The following is a 19,515-nucleotide window of genomic DNA, read 5'->3' as shown; positions in this document are numbered from 1 at the left end:
ACGTCTTACATGAAGAAACCTTACCTACGGTAAACACGTGGTTGCAGAGAAATGCGTTCTGAAAGAGGTTCCGTGGTTCGGAAGGATTGTGTTCTGTTGTTCTTGATGGTTCTGAACAATACTGGTAAATAGGGAAGCTAGATAGGCAGATGTTGAAAATAATAAAAGATCCAGGAAGAAAAGTGAAATGGGTTTTATTCTAAATGGCGCAAATGAGAAATTTTTTTCAAAATGCGAGAAATTCGCGAATTTTGAAATTGGTTTATAGAATGCGCGAATTTCTCGCGGTAATCATTTTTTAATGCGAGAATATAAAAAAATATGCGAGATTCTCGCGTTCTCGCGCTGTAGTGAAAACACTGACTATTCAAAAAATAATTGTAGTGAAGAAAATTAATTTATTTCCTCAGTTTTTTAATTATCAAACTGAATTTTATTTTGAGATTTTTTTTTAAATTATTAATTGAAATGCACGTGAAAAACAGTTATAAGATTTCTTATGCCAGATATTGTAGTTTAATCAAATTTCTATTCCACTGTAAAAGAAGAAGACAACATTGACATTTCCCTTAGACTCAGACTCAGTCTAGGGATCACAGGTTGTGAACCCCTACTTAAGAGGCATCGTCAATAAAAAGCATTATCAATAAAAGATATCAAAATAAGCAGCATTATCAATAAAAGACATCAAAATAATAAAAAATAAAGACAATATCAGGGTGTGTAACCAGATTTTTAAACAAAAATAAGCACATTTTCAATACTTTTAAGACACTCAAAAAATATTTTTAATCACATTCCAAAAAAAATCATGATTAGGATCTGTGAAGTGATAAAAAATTGTTTTGTTTTTTTTCTATCGTTTAAAGTTCTTAATTTATAAACATAAAATCAATAAAATTTTAAAACATTTTCAAAAACTTCTCATAATTAGGACAGAATAACTAGTTTCTGATAAATATTGCAGAGAAAACAGTGAAAATCATGCAATTTTTGTAATTTAGAATGACAATCGATGCGGCAAAGAAAAAAATACCTTTCAAAAGATTTTTAAAAAATTAAGAATTAAAATTAATTATTTAAAAGAAAATTAAGTACTTTTTACAAACCCCAAATAAAAAAAGCACCTTTAAGCACTTTTTAAAAGCGCTACGCACCCTGAATATAAAAAAGTAACTTAAGGCTGATCTATTTCGAATAACTTAATTAAAAATGAATGCCAATAATGTATGAATGATAAATTCACAACAGAAACAATATCAGATTTAAAACAATAAAAGACAAGTGTTGGTATGAATAAAAGATAAGTCTAATACTTACTTCAGGTACAAGTTGAGTCAGAAACATTTCCATGTCAACACTGAAAAAGATAAAAAATATTTACTATAAAAAAAAATAATAATAAATATGTAATTAAATTATGTTATATTTCATTTATAATTTATGTTTGTTTCTTATGAAACATTACTTTTTCAAGTGAAACAAACTAAGAAGAAGTATGAATCTTTTAACAACTAGAAATATAATTCAAAAGTAATTATGAAATGAAATCTTGATTAATATTTCAACCAGAATTCAGAATTAATTTATAGGCATACATATATAATTAGAGTCAGAGTAAAAGTTTAGGTTAATTTTAATTAGCTCAAAAATAATTTTAAAATAATTATTCAGTTAAAACTTTATTAACTTTACAACCAGCATTTTATGATTAAATATACATGCCTGCAAACTTTTGCACTTTCCAAAAATTATTTTCCTCAGAGATGGTCAAATGAGAATTTAAAAATCCATTTTTGTAAAAATATTTTAATAATTTTTCAGAGCTCAAAAACACCATCGAACAATTATCATTCATTTGCATATATGTTTAATTTGTTCATCTGCAGTGGTGATTAAAATTATTTAAAATCAAATGTATAATTCCAAACTGAAATTAAAAGCAAAAGTTTTGTAAGCACTTTAAATATAATAAGAAAATCTACCCAAAAATATGGAAGAATTGACAGCTATGAATATATATAGACATAAAAAAATTATCACATTCGTAATATTGAAAATTTTTAAGTTATATTAGGCTTCTAATGTCACAGCAAAATTATCAATTGGTTCTGGTTTGGACCTTAAGTGAACAGTGCGCTCGTACTATTTTTTTAAATATAATTTATTATTATTTTATTTTTTGAAACTGACGTTTTGATTTGTATTAGTTGAGTTCATTTGTATCCAACTAACAGAAAAGTACCAAAATTTTTGGAAATAATTTGAGGAAATATTTAATTTCATAATTTTAAACCTAAAAATATTAATATTAAAAGAAATATCTTATTAATTTAATATAATCTTTAAATAATTTGAAATGAATATTGCAACAAAATAATAAGGCACTAAAAAATTCTCCTTCTTAAAAATTTAAAACTATTCATGATATAGTACAAAATCAATCTTACCGAACATGTGGATCCCAGTTCTGAAAAAAGAGAGAAAAAAAAGGTATGAGTTTAAAAATAATCCAGAAATATTTCTTACAACTAGAATAAATCAAAAATATGTGAAATCATAATCATAATCACAGGTCGAAATAAGTGAAAATGATTATATTTAGCGATTCAATAATTTATGGCTATAAAATACTGCATGAAACACCGTCGTCTTTTTCTGAATTAAAGGTAACACGGCTAACTTCAAACAATAATTTTTCAAATTTGCACTTATTTGCAATTATTTAGATCTAAGAGAAACATTTATTCATCAGTGAAATTTCTTTAACTTTCAAAATGAATTATTGATAAATTTTTGAATATAACTAAAACAAAACTTTTTTCAAACTACTTTTTTTAGATTTTATATTTTAGTACAATTATAATTCTGATAATCTAACCTATTTTTTTAGCAACTTAGACTATTTTTTTTAATTAAAAAGTAGTACCCAAATATATTTTTGCTTATAGTTAGAGAAGCAGAAATATATAAAAGGGATACTGGTGTCCATCTGTGTCAAAGGGTTAATAATGCAAAAAAAAAAAAAAATATTATATCTTAAAATTGTAAATTAAGAACATCCTTTTGAAAAAGTAAAACACTCTGTGCTTGTGAAATTTAAATTATTATAGATAAAAAAAAGAGATAAATGTATTTGTTTTTGTTTTTTGCAATTTAACAATAAGTATGAAAAACATATGCATGCATATTGCAATGCCCGAAAGCAAGTTAATTGTGAAAAATCTGTGTACAAGATCTTCTGAAAAGCAAATTTTTCTTTGCAGAATTAGTATTTGATACCTGAACTATATCAGAAACTGATACTATTAAGTTTTCTACATTAGAAAAAAGAATTAAAACAATATTTACCTCATTTAACGCAAGACTGGCAGATGTATGCATTACTGGAAAAAAAATCAGAATCAGTTAACATAACACAAAGTCTAATAATTTCAAAACATGCTCATTTTTAAATGTAAAAAAGATTTTTATTATTACACTAACGCAACTTTTTTGTAGTGTAATACAAAATATAATAGTTAATTATGTAATTATATGCTCAAATACCCATGTACTTAAAAACTTTTTACAATCCTGTTATAAAAACTTTTTAATAGACTTAAAAACATAAAAACAATGAAATATATTTTTAGACCAAGCATTATACAGAGCTGAGATTCTTTTATGAAGAGCCTCTACCATTACAACATCACAGAACCTACAAAATTAACTTTTTTTAGAATAATTAATACACAATTTGTTTAACTAAAAACTCCATACAAACTAAAGTCAATCGAAATCAAGCACAAATATGAATAAGAAACCTAATGCTTTAATAACTTTAGCTGTGCTTATCTTAATAATATAGAAAATTGCTTCCCCATAAAATCATCTATATGTACTATTTTACTTATCCACTACTTTTGCTATAAAATTGATGCTATGCCTATTTTTTAAATCATTAAACCAATTATTTATTCAACCTCAAAATCTATAAATTTCTTGTAACTTGAATGTCTGCTTGTACATTTAAAATTCTTCCATTGATAGTGAGCCTGGCTTTGAACATGTAACCATTTTAAAGAAATTTGTGTGCCTCTTTTTTCTTGCATTTCGTAAAAGTTTTGTGATAAAATTGTGTAAAAGTCTCTGAAAGGCTACACAAAATTATAATTAGCTTCACATAACTTTCATTTTAATATTTGACTAAAACAAAAGCCACCATAAAAATAAATCAAAAGCAGATCAGATAGGTTTCACAACATTTATTCTGTACACCAGTGATTGGAAAAACTACGTTATTTTTGTAGTTTACTAAAACTACTCTGTTACCAATGAAATGTCTACAAACTACTTTCAACACATAGTAACTACTTCACCCATGTTCAAAATGGTTTTGAATAAAAGAACTGGTTTACATTAAACATTAGGAATTAATACAAAATATTTATTCACGTTTACATGAGTCAGTTGGTTTTTCTAAAACAATTTTTTCGAATATGTTTATTTAACCTTCAACTTTTTTTTGCCCTTTTTCAAAAGTGAATATTCAGTTTAAGAAAGCTTTGGAAATTATCAAATCCTTGCAATTTCCTTTAAGTGTTTAATTTTCCTTTATTTCCTCTAAGAAACATTGAAAATATATTCCCTTCCTTTGAAATAGCATGAATGTTTCCCATGGGCATATTTGCAATTAAAAGTGTGAGCAATATGATAAATTATCTATTAGTCATAATGGCTAGATTAAATATTAGTAATATGTGATTCTAAGCATAAATTTCTTGTTAGATAAACCTAAGCCACAATCTATCGGAAATTTCATTGTGTCCATTGATATACAGGTGAAGATTTGCATCCATCAAATTCGAACATTTCTTGCTTTAGAACCTTGTTTCTTTACTAAACTAACCTTAAAAGTAGTTGCCAAGAACTGCTACAAACTACTGTGTCTTGTGTAGCACTACTCACAACACCATTATTTTTTTTTTTTTTTTAAAAAAGCACTCTACACTAAAAAAGTAATGACTACTGTAGTTTCACTATGTGCAGAGCCGGATTATACCTTTCGTAGGCCCTAGGCATAGCCGTTTTTGGGCCCTCCCCTACTTTCCCCACTCCTCCCCTCTTTTCAAAATATATGCTAAAATAAAGAGAATAAAAAAACGAAAGAGATTTTTTGACGAAACAGAAGAACAAGAAGTCATTTCAAACTCGAATCCAAGACAAATGTTTTTGTCAGGCCATTTTAGATGTATTAATTTCAGAAATGACTAAAAGGTGTAAAGCTTACAGTGATTTGTACGATAATTTCGGTTTTCTTGTTCACAAAAATTTGTCAGAATCTGAGATTAAACTAAAAGCGCAAAATTCGGTGAAAATTTACTCATCCGATTTAGAGGAAAACTTTGTAGATGAATTTTTACTCTTTTCAAATTTGTATGAATATAAATCTGCACAAGAAATGTTGAAGGCTCAAATTAAAGATAAACTTGTGAATACTTTTCCTAACGTTCACATTGCATTAAGAATATATTTGTCGATTCTTGGATCAAATGCAGAAGGAGAAAGATCTTTCTCCAGATTAAAATTGATAAAAAATTATTTGCGTTCAACAATGAATCAAGATCATTTGGCATCACTCGCACTTACGTCTATTGAATACGAAATTTTGCATAGTTTGGAATTCGACAGCATAATACAAGATTTCGTTGAATCCAAAAATCGCTAAAAAGTAATTTATTAGATCATAAGATTCTGCAAAATAATTTATTACCAAAAAACATTATATTTTTATTTGTATCTTCATAATTTTGTGCAAAATACAATTGTTGTTTTTAAAGCTAAATTATTTTTGTCAACAAATTTTTTTCTCCCAAGTTTTTTGTAGGCCCCTGAATTTCATAGGCCCTAGGCACGTGCCTAGTGTGCCAATAGGTTAATCCGGCTCTGACTATGTGTAATGTGCTACTTCTGATATTACACAGAAACAAAAGAAAGAATCAATTTCATGATATGGTCGTGTGAACTCAAATAGTCATGTGATTCAGGAGCCCTGTGTCAGAATCGCCGCAACATTGTCGCAGAACGTTACAGAGTTCTTGTAGAAAGATTTTTCTTTTAGGAAGAAAAATTTTGGTTTTCCTTTCTGCAGAAATTTATGCGCAAAATTTGAATTGTGCATTTAAATAATCACTTATTGTGGCATTTAATTTACGCCGATAGTATCGTAAATCCATAAAGTGGTTCGATTATATTTTCGGTAGTTATTGATTTCCACTTTGTTTTTAATTATCCCGATATATTTCAGACGATATGGAATTTGGAATTGTGCATTTGAGAGTTTACTTTTTAAAGAAGTTTCTACAATTTTTTCGGCAGTTATTGCTTTTGACTTCCATATAGTTCTTAAAATCTTATATTATTTATTACAACAATCAATCTTGAAACAAAACACGAACTTGAGTAACCCCTTTTGAAGAGTCCAATTCGAGTGACATAAATTTTTTTTCAGTAATTACTGCTAAAAGGGTTAATTAGTTTTTTAATGTGATGATTTTCAAAATGCGATATTGGAAAGAATTAGTATGGTTTTCTCCTCAACAAAGTGCGATAATATCGCCCATAATATTAGAATAAAAAAATATTACATATTGAATGAAAATAACTATATGCTTCTTTTTCTTGTAAACACAGCATCTTTTGTTAATTTAAATCGGTAGCATACATTTTTGTTATTATTGAAACTATAACTGCAAAATCCTAACTGCAGAAGGATAGGAGTGCTAGAGAGTTTTACTGCAGAAAGCCTGAAAAAATTCTGCCAAAGGGTTCAGGAGTATCACATTATGTCCTCTTATTCTGATTTTTCACTCTTTACCTATAATTTCTGAACTAAAGGGCTTTTTAAAACATATTCAAAAATGAAATTTTAATTGGCAGCTAGTTTACTTTTTCTCTGACTATTTCAATAAAATTACTTTCTTGTAGTTCAAAAAACTTTCCTCAACAAATTAAAAGTTACGCTCAAAACAGCATTTTTAAATCCTTAAAAACCAAACTAATTAAAAATTTCCAAGTTAAATCTAGAATCTCATAAACCGAAATAAATGAGTTTGCTATACTATATATTAAAATTAACAGCTAAATTTACTTTCTAATAATTCCACTCTTCTAATGAACTTTCAAAAAAATATAAGAGAAAAACTAAAATACTTTTACAGGTACTATCATAAGCTAATGCTCTAAATCTTAGTTTTTACTTATTGATCTCTCTGTATGCTATATATTTCAAAATTTTAAATTAAGAAAGACATATTTCTTCCTGATAATAAATACCATAAATATTACATCATAAAGTTTGAACTAAATTCAGATCAGAAAGTTAAATTTTTAATTGTATTTTTATAAAAAAAAAAATGCACATTGATCATCATGAGGTCAAACATGGGTTAAATTAAAATAAATTATCATTGATATGAAAATTTCTTCAAATAACTTTCTATTCAGCATTACAGTATGAAATAGAATAAAATTTTACATTAATTTACAGGTTGACTATAATATATTTGTTAACTATCAATTTAAAGTAGTTTGTTCTTCCACGGATATTTCCATATCGTTATCCATACTAACTATAATTGCCAAGGCAACGGTTTTAAAACTTCAAATTTAAAAAAAAAAAAACATACAGAATTATATCCTTTGAGCTGCCCCCTTTTATAATATTTTTCCCCCAACCCCCAGCCAGAAAGCAGTCAAGGTCAGGTGATTATTCTGCTGCAGATCATGATATGAAAATCTACCCCTATTCTTTGGAAATAGGTGGTAATTGTTTGAAAAGCAATGTATTACAACAAATTTTCCTTAACAAAGCCACACATACAATTCAAGATAAAAGAGTTAAAAATGCAAACGTAAGAAGCGTAAACGAACTTTAATTATTTATAAATCGACTATGTGTCAAAACAACACAAACCAATCCCTTTCAATAAAATATTTTAAAAAATTCGCCCATAGTATTATATTAAAAGAATAATATTATAAATAAATTATTATATTAAAAGAATAAAGCAAAATTGCTTAATTTATCCAACTATCAAATTTAATTCATCTCAATCAACTCATTTCAGATCAATGTGTCTCAAAAGAATAATAAATTAAAAAATAAAACAATAAATAGATCATATTTCAGAGTCTCAACTATTTCAAGTATTAATAATTGAACATGCTAACAAAATTGTGAAAATACTATTCTTGTAGTTGAATAAATCCATAAATTTTTAAATGCTTTTCAGAGGCGTACTTTGAATATGAAAAAGACCGACTGCAAAATTTGATAACTCAGGAATCTGTTTTAATATTTCATCAGTAACTAAATGACATCCTCTGTGAACTGGTCGAAGATTTATTTTTTTCTGAAACCAAGCAGAACCTTGTTTCACAATTCCATTACTAGTACTAGCAGTCGCCATATCTTGTAAATATTTCAGAAACGAAAACTAAGTCCAAATAATTATTTTGATGCCACCTCAGAAAAATGAATATTTCGGGTTATCCGGTTATTTAATCTAGAACGCTGCAAACTACCTATGTTTGTGTGATAGATGATCTGGGAGAAAATAATTGAAATATTGATAATTTTTTTTTTTTTTTTTTTTTTTTGCAGAAAACCAACCATTCTCACTGAATGCAAATTCTTACGCATGCGAAGTCCCGCAGTGAACTGATCGTTAAGACACGGTTCTCAGCAGATCACCGAAGTCAAGCATCACTGGCTGCGGACAGTGTGCGGGTGGGTGACCACTTGGATCAGCCTGCGTAGGGACCGAGGGTGTGCGGTATTGGTCCTCGTTAAACTGTGCTACCGTAAAGTGCTCGACTTCGCGCGCAGGTCGTCGGGCTACCGAAGCGGGGGTGCCATCCCCTCCACAGAGGATCAAAATTGTGATCGCATGTCTTCTGATCATCCTCCGGGATGTTTCCCAGACCGTCGCCAATGGCCCATTGTGCAGCTCTAGTGCGACGTAAATTAACAACAACAACAACTTACGCATGCGAATGAGAAGAGGTTAAATGGAAAATATTAACCCGTGAAAAACTTCCTGGTTCCTGTCCGCTTGCCAAAAACTTTTATAACTACTTTAATTTTGGAAATTTTTTGAACTCATTTTTATTGTTACACGTGTATACGCAGGCATGTGTTTGCTCATTATAAAAACGGCGCAAGGATGGATGGGTGATCGTGTAAAGCTAAGAGTGGTGGCGCTAGTGGTGAAATTGCTCTTTCAAGACTTCCGGGTTACTGCTTCCGATATATTTTTACACCGCAGATTTAAAAAACGCGCCATCATATTATTGCATCATATCTTTTGCAGTATTTCACATATACCGAGTTCTTTCTTTCAGCCTTTAAACTTCAGCATTATCATATTAATTTTATAATCATTACAATATTTTCTAATTGGGCTATTTTAAAAAGATATTTTTAAAGATATTTTTGGCGACATTTCATTCAAATGTAGCCAAATAAGGGATAAAATACAAAACATGGCAAACCTTAAGAATTATTCACAATGAGATATTAACTTTCCAAAATTTTTTTTGGCCTTACGACCTCTGAGAATCAATAAATTTCTGAAAGCTCTTATGAATGGTACAATTATGTTTAGATTTGAACCCAAATTACAATAACAAAACTGCATAGAATATTAGGCTTGTTCACACATCGCCTCGTAGTCATAACATAAGCGGAGGGATACACCGAAAATTTTCTAAATTTCTTCCGGTTTAAGGACGCTTGTTATTGTTTACATTAGACCACCCATCCATAGATAACACAATCAAGAAAAGGGGGCCTCCCTGGCAGAGCGGTATCGTCGGTCCAAACGCTCTGTTAAGCGTGGAGGTAGCGGGTTCGAATCCCGCCGTAACCCTGGATGTATTCTTTGTGATGTCTTTCTCTGAATTGTTCTATCTGTATTTTCTACTTGACAATGACTTATAAGCCTATATTGAGCACACAAGTCAGCAAATGTATGTAATTTCAATAAAATAAATAAAACAATCAAGAGAAGATATCAGAAAAATACAAGCATGGGAAAGATGATTCGAACCCGCTACCTCTACGCTACAGAGAGTTTGGCTAAATTGTGAGATTGCTTTGCCAAAATGTCCTCCATGCATAAATTGAAAAGCGAAATGAAAGGGGGTCTTTCTAACAGAGCGGTATCGCCCGCAAAAAGCAGTGCGAAGAGTTGAGGTGGCGGGATCGAATCCAGCAGTAACTCTGGATGTATTCTTTGTGATGTCCTTCTTTAAACTGTTCTGTCTGTCCTTCTACTTGACAAAGGCCAATAAGCCTAAACTGAGCAATTTTTTAGTTTGTCTCAAACCTTGAACCAGGTTCTCCCTTGTCTTCTTTGTTGGGTTCCAAAAGTACAGGACTCCGGAGTTAAAAGTTGATAGTCTTAAACTCAAAATTGGTTCGACTGTTCAACGCCGGTAATAAAATGAAATAAAACAGTATAAATTTGTTTTTAGAAAGGCAGAAAATAAGATTAAACTGTTTTTTTTTTAAAGAAAAAATAAATTTATTTAAAAAAATTGATTGCGCAATGAGACTGTCCGAATAAATTTATAAGTAATACGATATGGAATTGCAGTTAAGAAGTACTCTGCTATGTCTTTTTTCATTTTGGTAGCATCATACATACCAAAAATGTTCAAAAATTTTGAATAATGAATGTTGTTATGAATATTGAAAAATATTGAAAGTATGTTCTTAAATGTAAAAAAGAAGTTATAAGAAAAATTCTTTCTCAGTCGACGAACATGTCTTGTCAAAAAATATATGCTACTTGAAATAATTATAGAACAAATAAAAAATTTAAATCTAGTTAAAAACTACGGAAAATTAAAAAAATGGGTGGTTCCAGCTGAGATTATAGAGATGGCTATGTTTAAAAAAGATCTAGTTAACACCCTCTTTTTTCTTCCTTTTTTTCCCATCTTGCAATGCAAGAAAGGTCCCGCAGTGGACTGATCGTTAAGACACGGTTCCCAGCAGATCACCGAAGTCAAGCATCACTGACTACGGTCAGTGTGCGGGTGGGTGACCACTTGGATCAGTCTGCGTAGGGACCGAGGGTGTGCGGTATTGGTCCTCGTTAAACTGTGCTACCGTAAAGTGCTCGACTTCGCGCGCAGGTCGTCGGGCTACCGAAGCGGGGGTCCCATCCCCTCCGCAGAGGATCAAAATTGTGATGGCATGTCTTCGGATCATCCTCCGGGATGTTTCCCAGACCGTCGCCAATAGCCCAATGTGCAGCTCTAGTGCGACGTAAATTAACAACAACAGCAATGCAAGAAAGCAAAAGTAAAAAAAAATAGTGCGTCGAGTCCCTCCGCGCGGAAGAAGTTAAACTTCGCAAACCTGCGACGTTAATTGTAGAAGAATTAGCAGTCGTAGAAGAATCACTAGTTCTATTCAACGACTCTTTTTCCTGCTCCGCTCGCTTCCGTGCTTTGTAATCACGGTAATATTGTGCATTTTTCCCTCGTGAACCTCTTGAACCAATGGAAGTGCTTGTGGTTGCCTCATCGTCTCTCCTGGAAAATGCATTTGTATTAATAATGTATGTGAATGCGTCATAAGGTAATTTCAGAAGAGAAAACCTAACAATCAATTGATATTCACAAGAGACGTACCTTGACATAACCTTAAATCCGTCGCATTGTCCGTGGGATTGTTTTCACTCATTTCTTACAATTGTTATCCACTAAATTTGAAAATAAGAAATACTATTCGCGATCGCAACGCTCGAGTACGCCGTCTAGCGGGAGCCTGTAAATATCGGACATTAATTTATCACGTTTTCATTTAGTTCCATCAAAGTCATTGACTGAATCAGACGCCATTTTTAGCAGCAAATAAGAAACAAAATTTCCCTAAGGAAAAGGCCGAAGAACTTGAAAAAAATCTCCAGAATATTAGTAAATCTTTCAGGAACAGAACACGCCAAACATTTGAAGAAAAATTCCTGAATAATTTTTAATTTCTATTATCAACAAACTTGCAACTGATGACTTCCGATTTCGGATATTGTTACAGATGTGTGTATTAAGGTAAAATGCATTTCTTCTGTCTTCTATTCATTACGAATTAAAGTGAAGTCAACATTGCTTTCGTCATTCCAGTGAATAAATATGAATTCAGAACATACAGAATTGTAATAGTTATAGCATATTCTCCTTCGTTATAGAATAGCATATATTTCTGTATCCATATAATTCGGAAAACAACAATAAAAAATTATTCAAGTTACTTGAAATAGTGCCATTTGTGCTGATTCTTAATTAATTTAAATCGTTTTCTTGGTAAGTTTTTTTTAATTTTGAAAGAATAAGTTCAACTAGAATTCAGCTATTCTAATTTTAGCTACATATTCAAATTCATATCAATTATAAAATTTTGCTGTGTAGTATGTTATCTAAAAGTAATGAAGGTATAAACTATGTATCTATTATTTGAGAATAAAGTTTTCAAACAAGGAACTTATCATTTTGGAATTCTCCGGGAATCATAAATCAGGTAAGTGCAATGATTTTTACAATAAAAAATTTGCTTGTAAATATTTTTTTTTCATTTGATGATGGTTCTCTACAGAATGGTTTTTTACGTCTGATTAAGAACTATAAGAATAATAAAAAAAGAAACAATATGAAAGTTTTTATTTCAATGTTAATAATTCTTAAAATCGTTTTTTTTATCCTAAGAATTCTTTATTTTCCGTTTTTTAGTTTATAATTTTTTGATAAAAATTGTTCTCAAAATACTTTTGAAAAATTAAATGGTATAACATTATGTGTTTATGTATACTTCTTGTATATTCCAATGTTTGAAATAATATGATTCAGAAAAGTATGGAATAAAAATTCGGTACTTACGACGTATTAACGCCACCGCCGCTACAGATTTGGCGATTTTTAAGTGCCGCCAATCTACACTTAAAATTTTTGCGACAGTTCATAAAATAAAACACTTTATTTAAAATCAAAATAGTTAATTGGATTTCGGTGGAAAATGAGCCGATATAGAGTTTAGCATAGATTCAAAACAATCATATCGCCATATGAACTCTGATGAATTAGATTCCAAATGAAATAACATTTCCAAAACGTACGTTTGCCAAGATAAAGTTTTATGTTGTGGGAATTGGTACATTTTCGTTTTTTCGGTAAAATATTTCCCTCCTGAAAAAATAAAATTGCATCTTGTTTTGTTTTTGGCAAATCCCAAAGACGAATATTCGTAGCACTAAAAATGGCGACAAAAAAGAATTGTTTTTTTTTTTTTTTTGTTTCGTCAGCATTCTTTATTTTACGTTTCTTAGTTTCTAAATAATAATTTTTATTGAAACTTGAAATTTTTTGATAAAAATTGTTGTCAAAAAACGTTGTTTACAAAATTAAATTTCATAAAATTATGAGGCTTATGTATACTTTTTGTTCATTTTAATTTTTGAACTAATATGATTCTTAAAACTATAGAATGTAAAGTTTAAATGGGCCTTTCATGTTATATCATTAAATTTAGTAATACTATTTCTCGGGCATTAGGTTTTAACTCTTATAAGAATATACATATTTTTTTCTGTTAATGTACAAATATTTTTCCGATGTGTTTTGGATATTCCTTCTCTAATAAAAAGAGATACCATTTTGTTTTCGGTTGTACAAGAAAGAAGATCAAGCATTTTTCTTTTTTAAATTTAATAAGCCACATTAAAGAAGGAACGTTGCAATGCTACGCGCTACATTAACGACGTCTCCAGAGTAACTGAATGACGGTTCATATGGAAATCGCAGGTAAGCGTCTCATACAACAACGCCCCCTATAGTTCGTTGCGATCGCGAATCCTATTAAATTGTATGTGTATCAAATCGAACTAAAAAATATTTATAGAAAAACAATACTTTTATGCTAGTGAGAACCAAAACAATATGGAAATGAATGAGGGAAAACTGGATCCTACCACGTGATTTCCCGGCCAATAAAAATGTATCGTTAAACGTTTAACGCAACCTTGTTGGAAGTCGCATAAGAAGTATAACTTCAATAATTTTGAGGCAAATAATAAGAGATATTTTATTGAATGTAAGGTAAAATTTTAATTAATGTTATAATTATTATAAAAATTACTAACATGAAGCCAAACAAAATTACATCATAGAAGCCAAACTATGGGCTACTCTTTTGACTAAACTATTGGGACCATATTTCTCAAATTGCGGTAACACTCCTTATTTAGGAGGTCAGAAATCCGAGTCCGTAGAAGAAAGAAAAGTATATTTATTCGGAGAAGATTATGCTTATTCAGAGAGCTTGAATAATTTTGGCTAAAGACCGCTATTTATTTATTTATAATTTTCTTTTTTTGATGATCAAAAATAAAAAACCTTTTTTATGCATTTAAAATCATTTCATTTCTCATTACGAGAAAGAAAATGAGGAAAAGAAACATTGTTTTTGTGCTATAAAATAAACTTGAATTACATTGGCTACAAAACTTTTAAATTTTTTTTTTAAAGACAACAATAAAAAATTAAAAAAAACGATACGATCTTTTTCTTATGTCGTAAAGTATAAGATTTAACATTATGAGGGGAAAATTTAAGGCGTTAAAAATTGTTGCATCTCAATAAAAAAAATCTTTAATTTGCCAAAAAATTATTTCATTAAAACTTTTTAAAAGTTACATAAATATTTTCTACTTTTTAATAGCTTAGTTACATGGTGTTTACTTTTTCCTTTCTAATGACACCAAAAATTAAGAAAATTGACTCATAAATAATAAAAAAAAGTAAACATATAGACATTCTTAACATACGAGCCACGATTTTCTTAAATTGTGCCAATTTTCAGAATGACCCCCTTAGTTTTGGTCCAAAAATTTAAATAAAATTATTTTAGTCAGCTTTCATGAAGACCTACGTTCTACAAAATTTTTTAATGAGAATCTGTGGCTTGATGGCAACAACCATTGGACGATTTTTCTTAACACGAGCCACTTAAAAAATCATTTGCACTGCAGCGGCAGTTTTGGGTCTTCCCCCTAACTTTGTATTTTGCTTTGCTAAGCGACAACTATAAGATATAAAGGTGTGTAGATAAATGTACAAAGATTACGATGCAATAAAAATTGAGATTTAATTATTAAATCTAGAATTATCAACTGTTAAATTTTTTAGTAAAAAATGCCGTACGGCTCGATTTACAACCCGATGAAATGCATCCACGGAATTAAAATTTAAACGCCAGTTATGTTTTTTTTTTTTCAAAAAATTTCTAATTTGTCTAAGTATTGGAATTTAAAACGCCTTATTCGCAATACTTTTCTTCACATTTTTTTTTTTTGTTTTAAAATTTGACTATATATACATTGCTGTACGAAAAAGAAATTTCTCTCGAAAACTTAAATTTTTAAGCTCCCTCTTGAATTTGTAAGAAAAATAATTAATAAAGTAAAAGAAAAAATTTTCTATGCTGGAGAAAAAGAGAGAGATTGGATTTAAAAAAATATGACAATCTTAACATCTATATCAAATTTTTTTTAAATTTAAGCTTAAGAGTGATAAAGCCTTCTCCAATTGAAACTGTTATAACAATATAAGATCCTCATTTTATATGATTAATGGGTAAAATTACTTCTCTTCCACATCCTTTTTTCGTGTAATATAATTTATATTTTAAGTCTAAATATTTTTATACTTTTTCTGAAATAAATATGAATATATCCATGTCTGTGTGTCACTAAAAATGCAAATAATTAAGAAAACAAGACAAAAATATAAATATTGTTAAAGAAAAGAAGGAAAATTATAAATAAAATGTTTTTTTAAAAAATATATTTTTAAAAAATATAAAAATCCGGAAAAACAAATTAAGGAAAAAGACAAAATAAGAATAGAGCTCGACATCAGCTCTCACGATTATATCCGTAATAAAGAGTGCTGTCTAATTAATATAGCATAAGCAAATTATATCAAAACAATAGTCTGAAGGGCACAAAAAAAATTCTAGCGAAAAAGAGACATAGTAAATAAAACACAGAATGTATCATTCATATATATATATATATGTATGTATACATTATAAACCAAACGATCTTTTTGTTTAAAAAAAGAAAAAAAAACATATCAATGTTTAAGAAAAAGTACAATGATGGATGAAAGAATGAAGCGAATAGGGGACCGTGACCTCTCAGTACACTGAATTTTTTGAACTGAAACATTTTCTCAGGGTTTTTTGTAGAAAGCTACAAAAACATCAAATTCATAATTTTTCAAATAAATTAATGCAACTCGTTATGTTATTTCATAACATGTGAATACAAAGATGGCCAAAATCAACTCATTTTCCCATGCATAAAATTTTAAGTAACTCTCTTTTACATAGACTTTCAATTTACAATGCCAATTTTGCGCAGAATTAATTGCTTTCAGAACAAAACAACCCAACAAAATAGCGATGGAGGATTGTAACAATCCTTTTTTTTCATTAATGGAACTAAATGGTTTAAAAGAATGCTTCCTTTCCAGGTCCAACCTTGTTTAATATGAAAAAGATTGAATTTCAAATAATAAATTAATGACCCGATTTTACGTATCAAGTACAAGTTGGACAGATTTCACTTTCGTTCAAGGAAATTATTTAATTCGCGGGAGTGGCAACACGGAATCTACCAATGATAAAGCAACGTGGGTAGAATTTCAATGGAATTCGTGCCCTCTTCAACCCATCTGAAAATTGGAAACGTGCATTGCTTCTTTTTTTCTTCCTAGAGCCGGCAGAATTATCTCGAAATAATCTAAAAAAACTTTATGAGCGACTTTATCAATATTTCAGGAATTTAAAGCTATCTTTCATTACGTATCATGCACAGAACGTCACGATATGATATGTTACGATTTGAATGAAAGATTTAATTATTCTCTATTTGGATATTTTCACTCAATATTAATAAACATCGAAAAAACTACTACCGGTATCGCTCTTTTTGACGCTATGAAAAAGCCTTTTTTATTAGTGAAAGCATTTTTTTTTCAAATTCTAATTTGTTTAATAGCTACAGCAGTTTAAATGCCGAATCATTGCTCTTTTTTTCCCTCTACATAATTTTATCTTATATATTTTTTAGCTGCTAAAAAACTATAAATTATAGAAATTGCGAAGAAATGCACAATACGATGGAACAAAAAAAATTTGGTTATCAGTTCGAGAAATATTTATTTTACTCTGTTAAACATGTGAATGCAGAAAAGAAGAAAAACATGCGCGCTTCTCTGCACGAAATTACAATCCTTAAATTTGACTGGCTGAAAGGGTCTTCATTTATTTATTTATTATTTATTTTTTCAAAAAAGGGTCAATTTTTTCTTTAAAATTATTACAATTTTAAATTTTTTTTCCAAGAAATTTTTGTTTTTTGTTTTAGATAATGACAATTTATCCATTGTTATAGTCATTGCATTGGTATAATTATATCGGACGATAAGGCATCCTAACATAAAAAGAAATTTTTTTCTCTTAGAAAATAATCCATTATATCAGGGATGGGCAAACTACTTCCTGCGGGTCAATAGTGGCTCACCGGAAGATATCAGGCCCGCAGATAGAATTTTAACTTACCAATCCGTGGCGAATATAAGCAATATACATCTATTTTCTTGTTTATTCGTTCAAAACTATTTTTGTTCTTTTTAAACAAAGTACTGATGATCTTTTTACTTTCTCTATTTTTATTCTACAAAACATAAATTGAAGGAAATAGACAGATTCAATTGGTAAAATGTTGAAAGCAGAAGCTCTTTATAGAATAGCCGTAAATTTCATCTGAAGCAGTTGTTTCTATATATGCCAAAGTTTGAGTTTTACAAATCGTTACCAAAGGCTAATTTCCCAAATTTAATATCTCATGCCCAGAAAATCAGAGCTATGTTTGCTTCATCTTATGTATGTGAACAAGTGTTTTCAACTATGAACCTCAGAAAAAATCATTTCAAAAGTAGACTAACAGACAAACATTTAGCCTCTTTCCTTAAAATAAGCTCATCTCACTTGGAGCCTCCATGGAAGGAACTTTTAAAAAGGAAATCGCTATTTCATTCCTCTCATTAAGTACTTAAATTAAAACTTGTATATCGTTTTTTTATTTTAGAAGTTTTTACTTAGCCCACCAAACATTTTTTTCCCTGATTTTTTGCCCTCGACCAAAAAAGTTTGCCCCGTCCCTGCTCTATATCATAATAGAAAAATAAAAATCGAATAAGAAAAGGTGGGAAAGGTATTCTTTTCCAGAATTTTCAGAATATTATAATCTACAGAAAATCTAAGATTTGAATGAAAATATAACAACCTTGAATAACACTTTCTTCAGAAGAGAATTCCTGTGAAATTTAATTTTAAAAAAAATTCGATTTCTCACAAACTACTCAACCAATTTCACCCAAATTTTGTATTTTGCCGTGTTAAATTGCGCACTTTAAAATTATGTAAAACATTTTATACCTTACAATAAAAATTATTTCGACTGTTATTAAATAAAATAACAAATAGATAAAATTAAATTTTTGACAACGAATTTTATAATTGGCAGTTGCGTGAATGCTTTACTTCTTTTTATAGTTATGAAATTATTCTAAATTCTACAAAAATAATTTTTATTTAATAAATTAATTAATTCATTCATACATTAGTTTTTTGCATTAAATAATGAGAAGGAATTTTTTTCTGTCATCCTTCTTAAAAGCGTAATAAAATAGCACACCTCGTTGATTAATATCTTGATTTTTAAAAAAAGTTGCATTTTTTAATGAATATCAATTTATTTTAAAACTAATGAGATTGAACACGCAATGCATTCCCATTATGAAACTTACCGTTCTTCTCACGGTAACAAAAATATTTCCAGAACAAAAAAAATTAAAGAATTTTCCATACATCCTGTTTATGGAGTGTTTGGTAACACCATTTCCTTTGTTCCCAATCACCAATCACACCCTCATTTATTCAGATGTAAATCAGAAATGCTCTTCCCATTTTTTAACAACTGTGTTATGTTGGATGCGCAAATAGGTGTTCCTAAGTAATTTTAACAGCAAAAGTAGAGAAAGTAATTTCGACATGTTTATTATACCAGTTGAAGGCTTCCAAAAAACGATATCACCCTCATAAACGGATTTAACCCTCTCTGTCACGTTTTTCTCTTTCGAAATTTAAGTATTTGAAAGAAAATATTGAAATTTGAATTAGAAATGATTTGAAAAGGAAAAAAAATTAACAATATGCATTTTTTAAAAATTTGTAACAGAACGATTAACTTACTTGAGATCGTGTAATGGATATAAATTGTTAACGATTTAATCACTGATTTAATCATTCACTAATTCACTTTTTTCACTGATTAAATAATTCTTGCATTAAAACATTAAAAAAAAGAAATAAATAACTTTTTTTTTAAATGTTATACACGA

General features: G+C 29.3%; 1 protein-coding gene across 1 annotated transcript in view; it reads right to left on the bottom strand.

Moving 5' to 3' along the window:
* LOC107453387 (uncharacterized) overlaps positions 1-8,522 on the bottom strand; it is a 39,490-nt gene extending 30,968 nt beyond the window's left edge. Inside the window, exons 1-4 of the mRNA XM_016070208.5 lie at positions 8,285-8,522; positions 3,352-3,386; positions 2,451-2,470; positions 1,321-1,360 (exon numbers count right to left, since the gene is read on the bottom strand). Coding sequence (XP_015925694.1) covers positions 1,321-1,360; positions 2,451-2,470; positions 3,352-3,386; positions 8,285-8,453 — 264 coding nt within the window. The 5' untranslated portion in view covers positions 8,454-8,522. The remainder of the gene's footprint in view (positions 1-1,320; positions 1,361-2,450; positions 2,471-3,351; positions 3,387-8,284) is intronic.
* Between the last annotated feature and the right edge of the window lie 10,993 nt (positions 8,523-19,515).

This window comes from Parasteatoda tepidariorum, chromosome 2 (assembly GCF_982258835.1).
Source record: "Parasteatoda tepidariorum strain Cologne lab strain chromosome 2, Ptep-v5.0, whole genome shotgun sequence".
Lineage (NCBI taxonomy): Eukaryota > Metazoa > Arthropoda > Arachnida > Araneae > Theridiidae > Parasteatoda > Parasteatoda tepidariorum.
The sequence above is the reverse complement of the archived record's forward strand: the minus strand, read 5'-3'. Positions and strand labels throughout refer to the sequence as shown.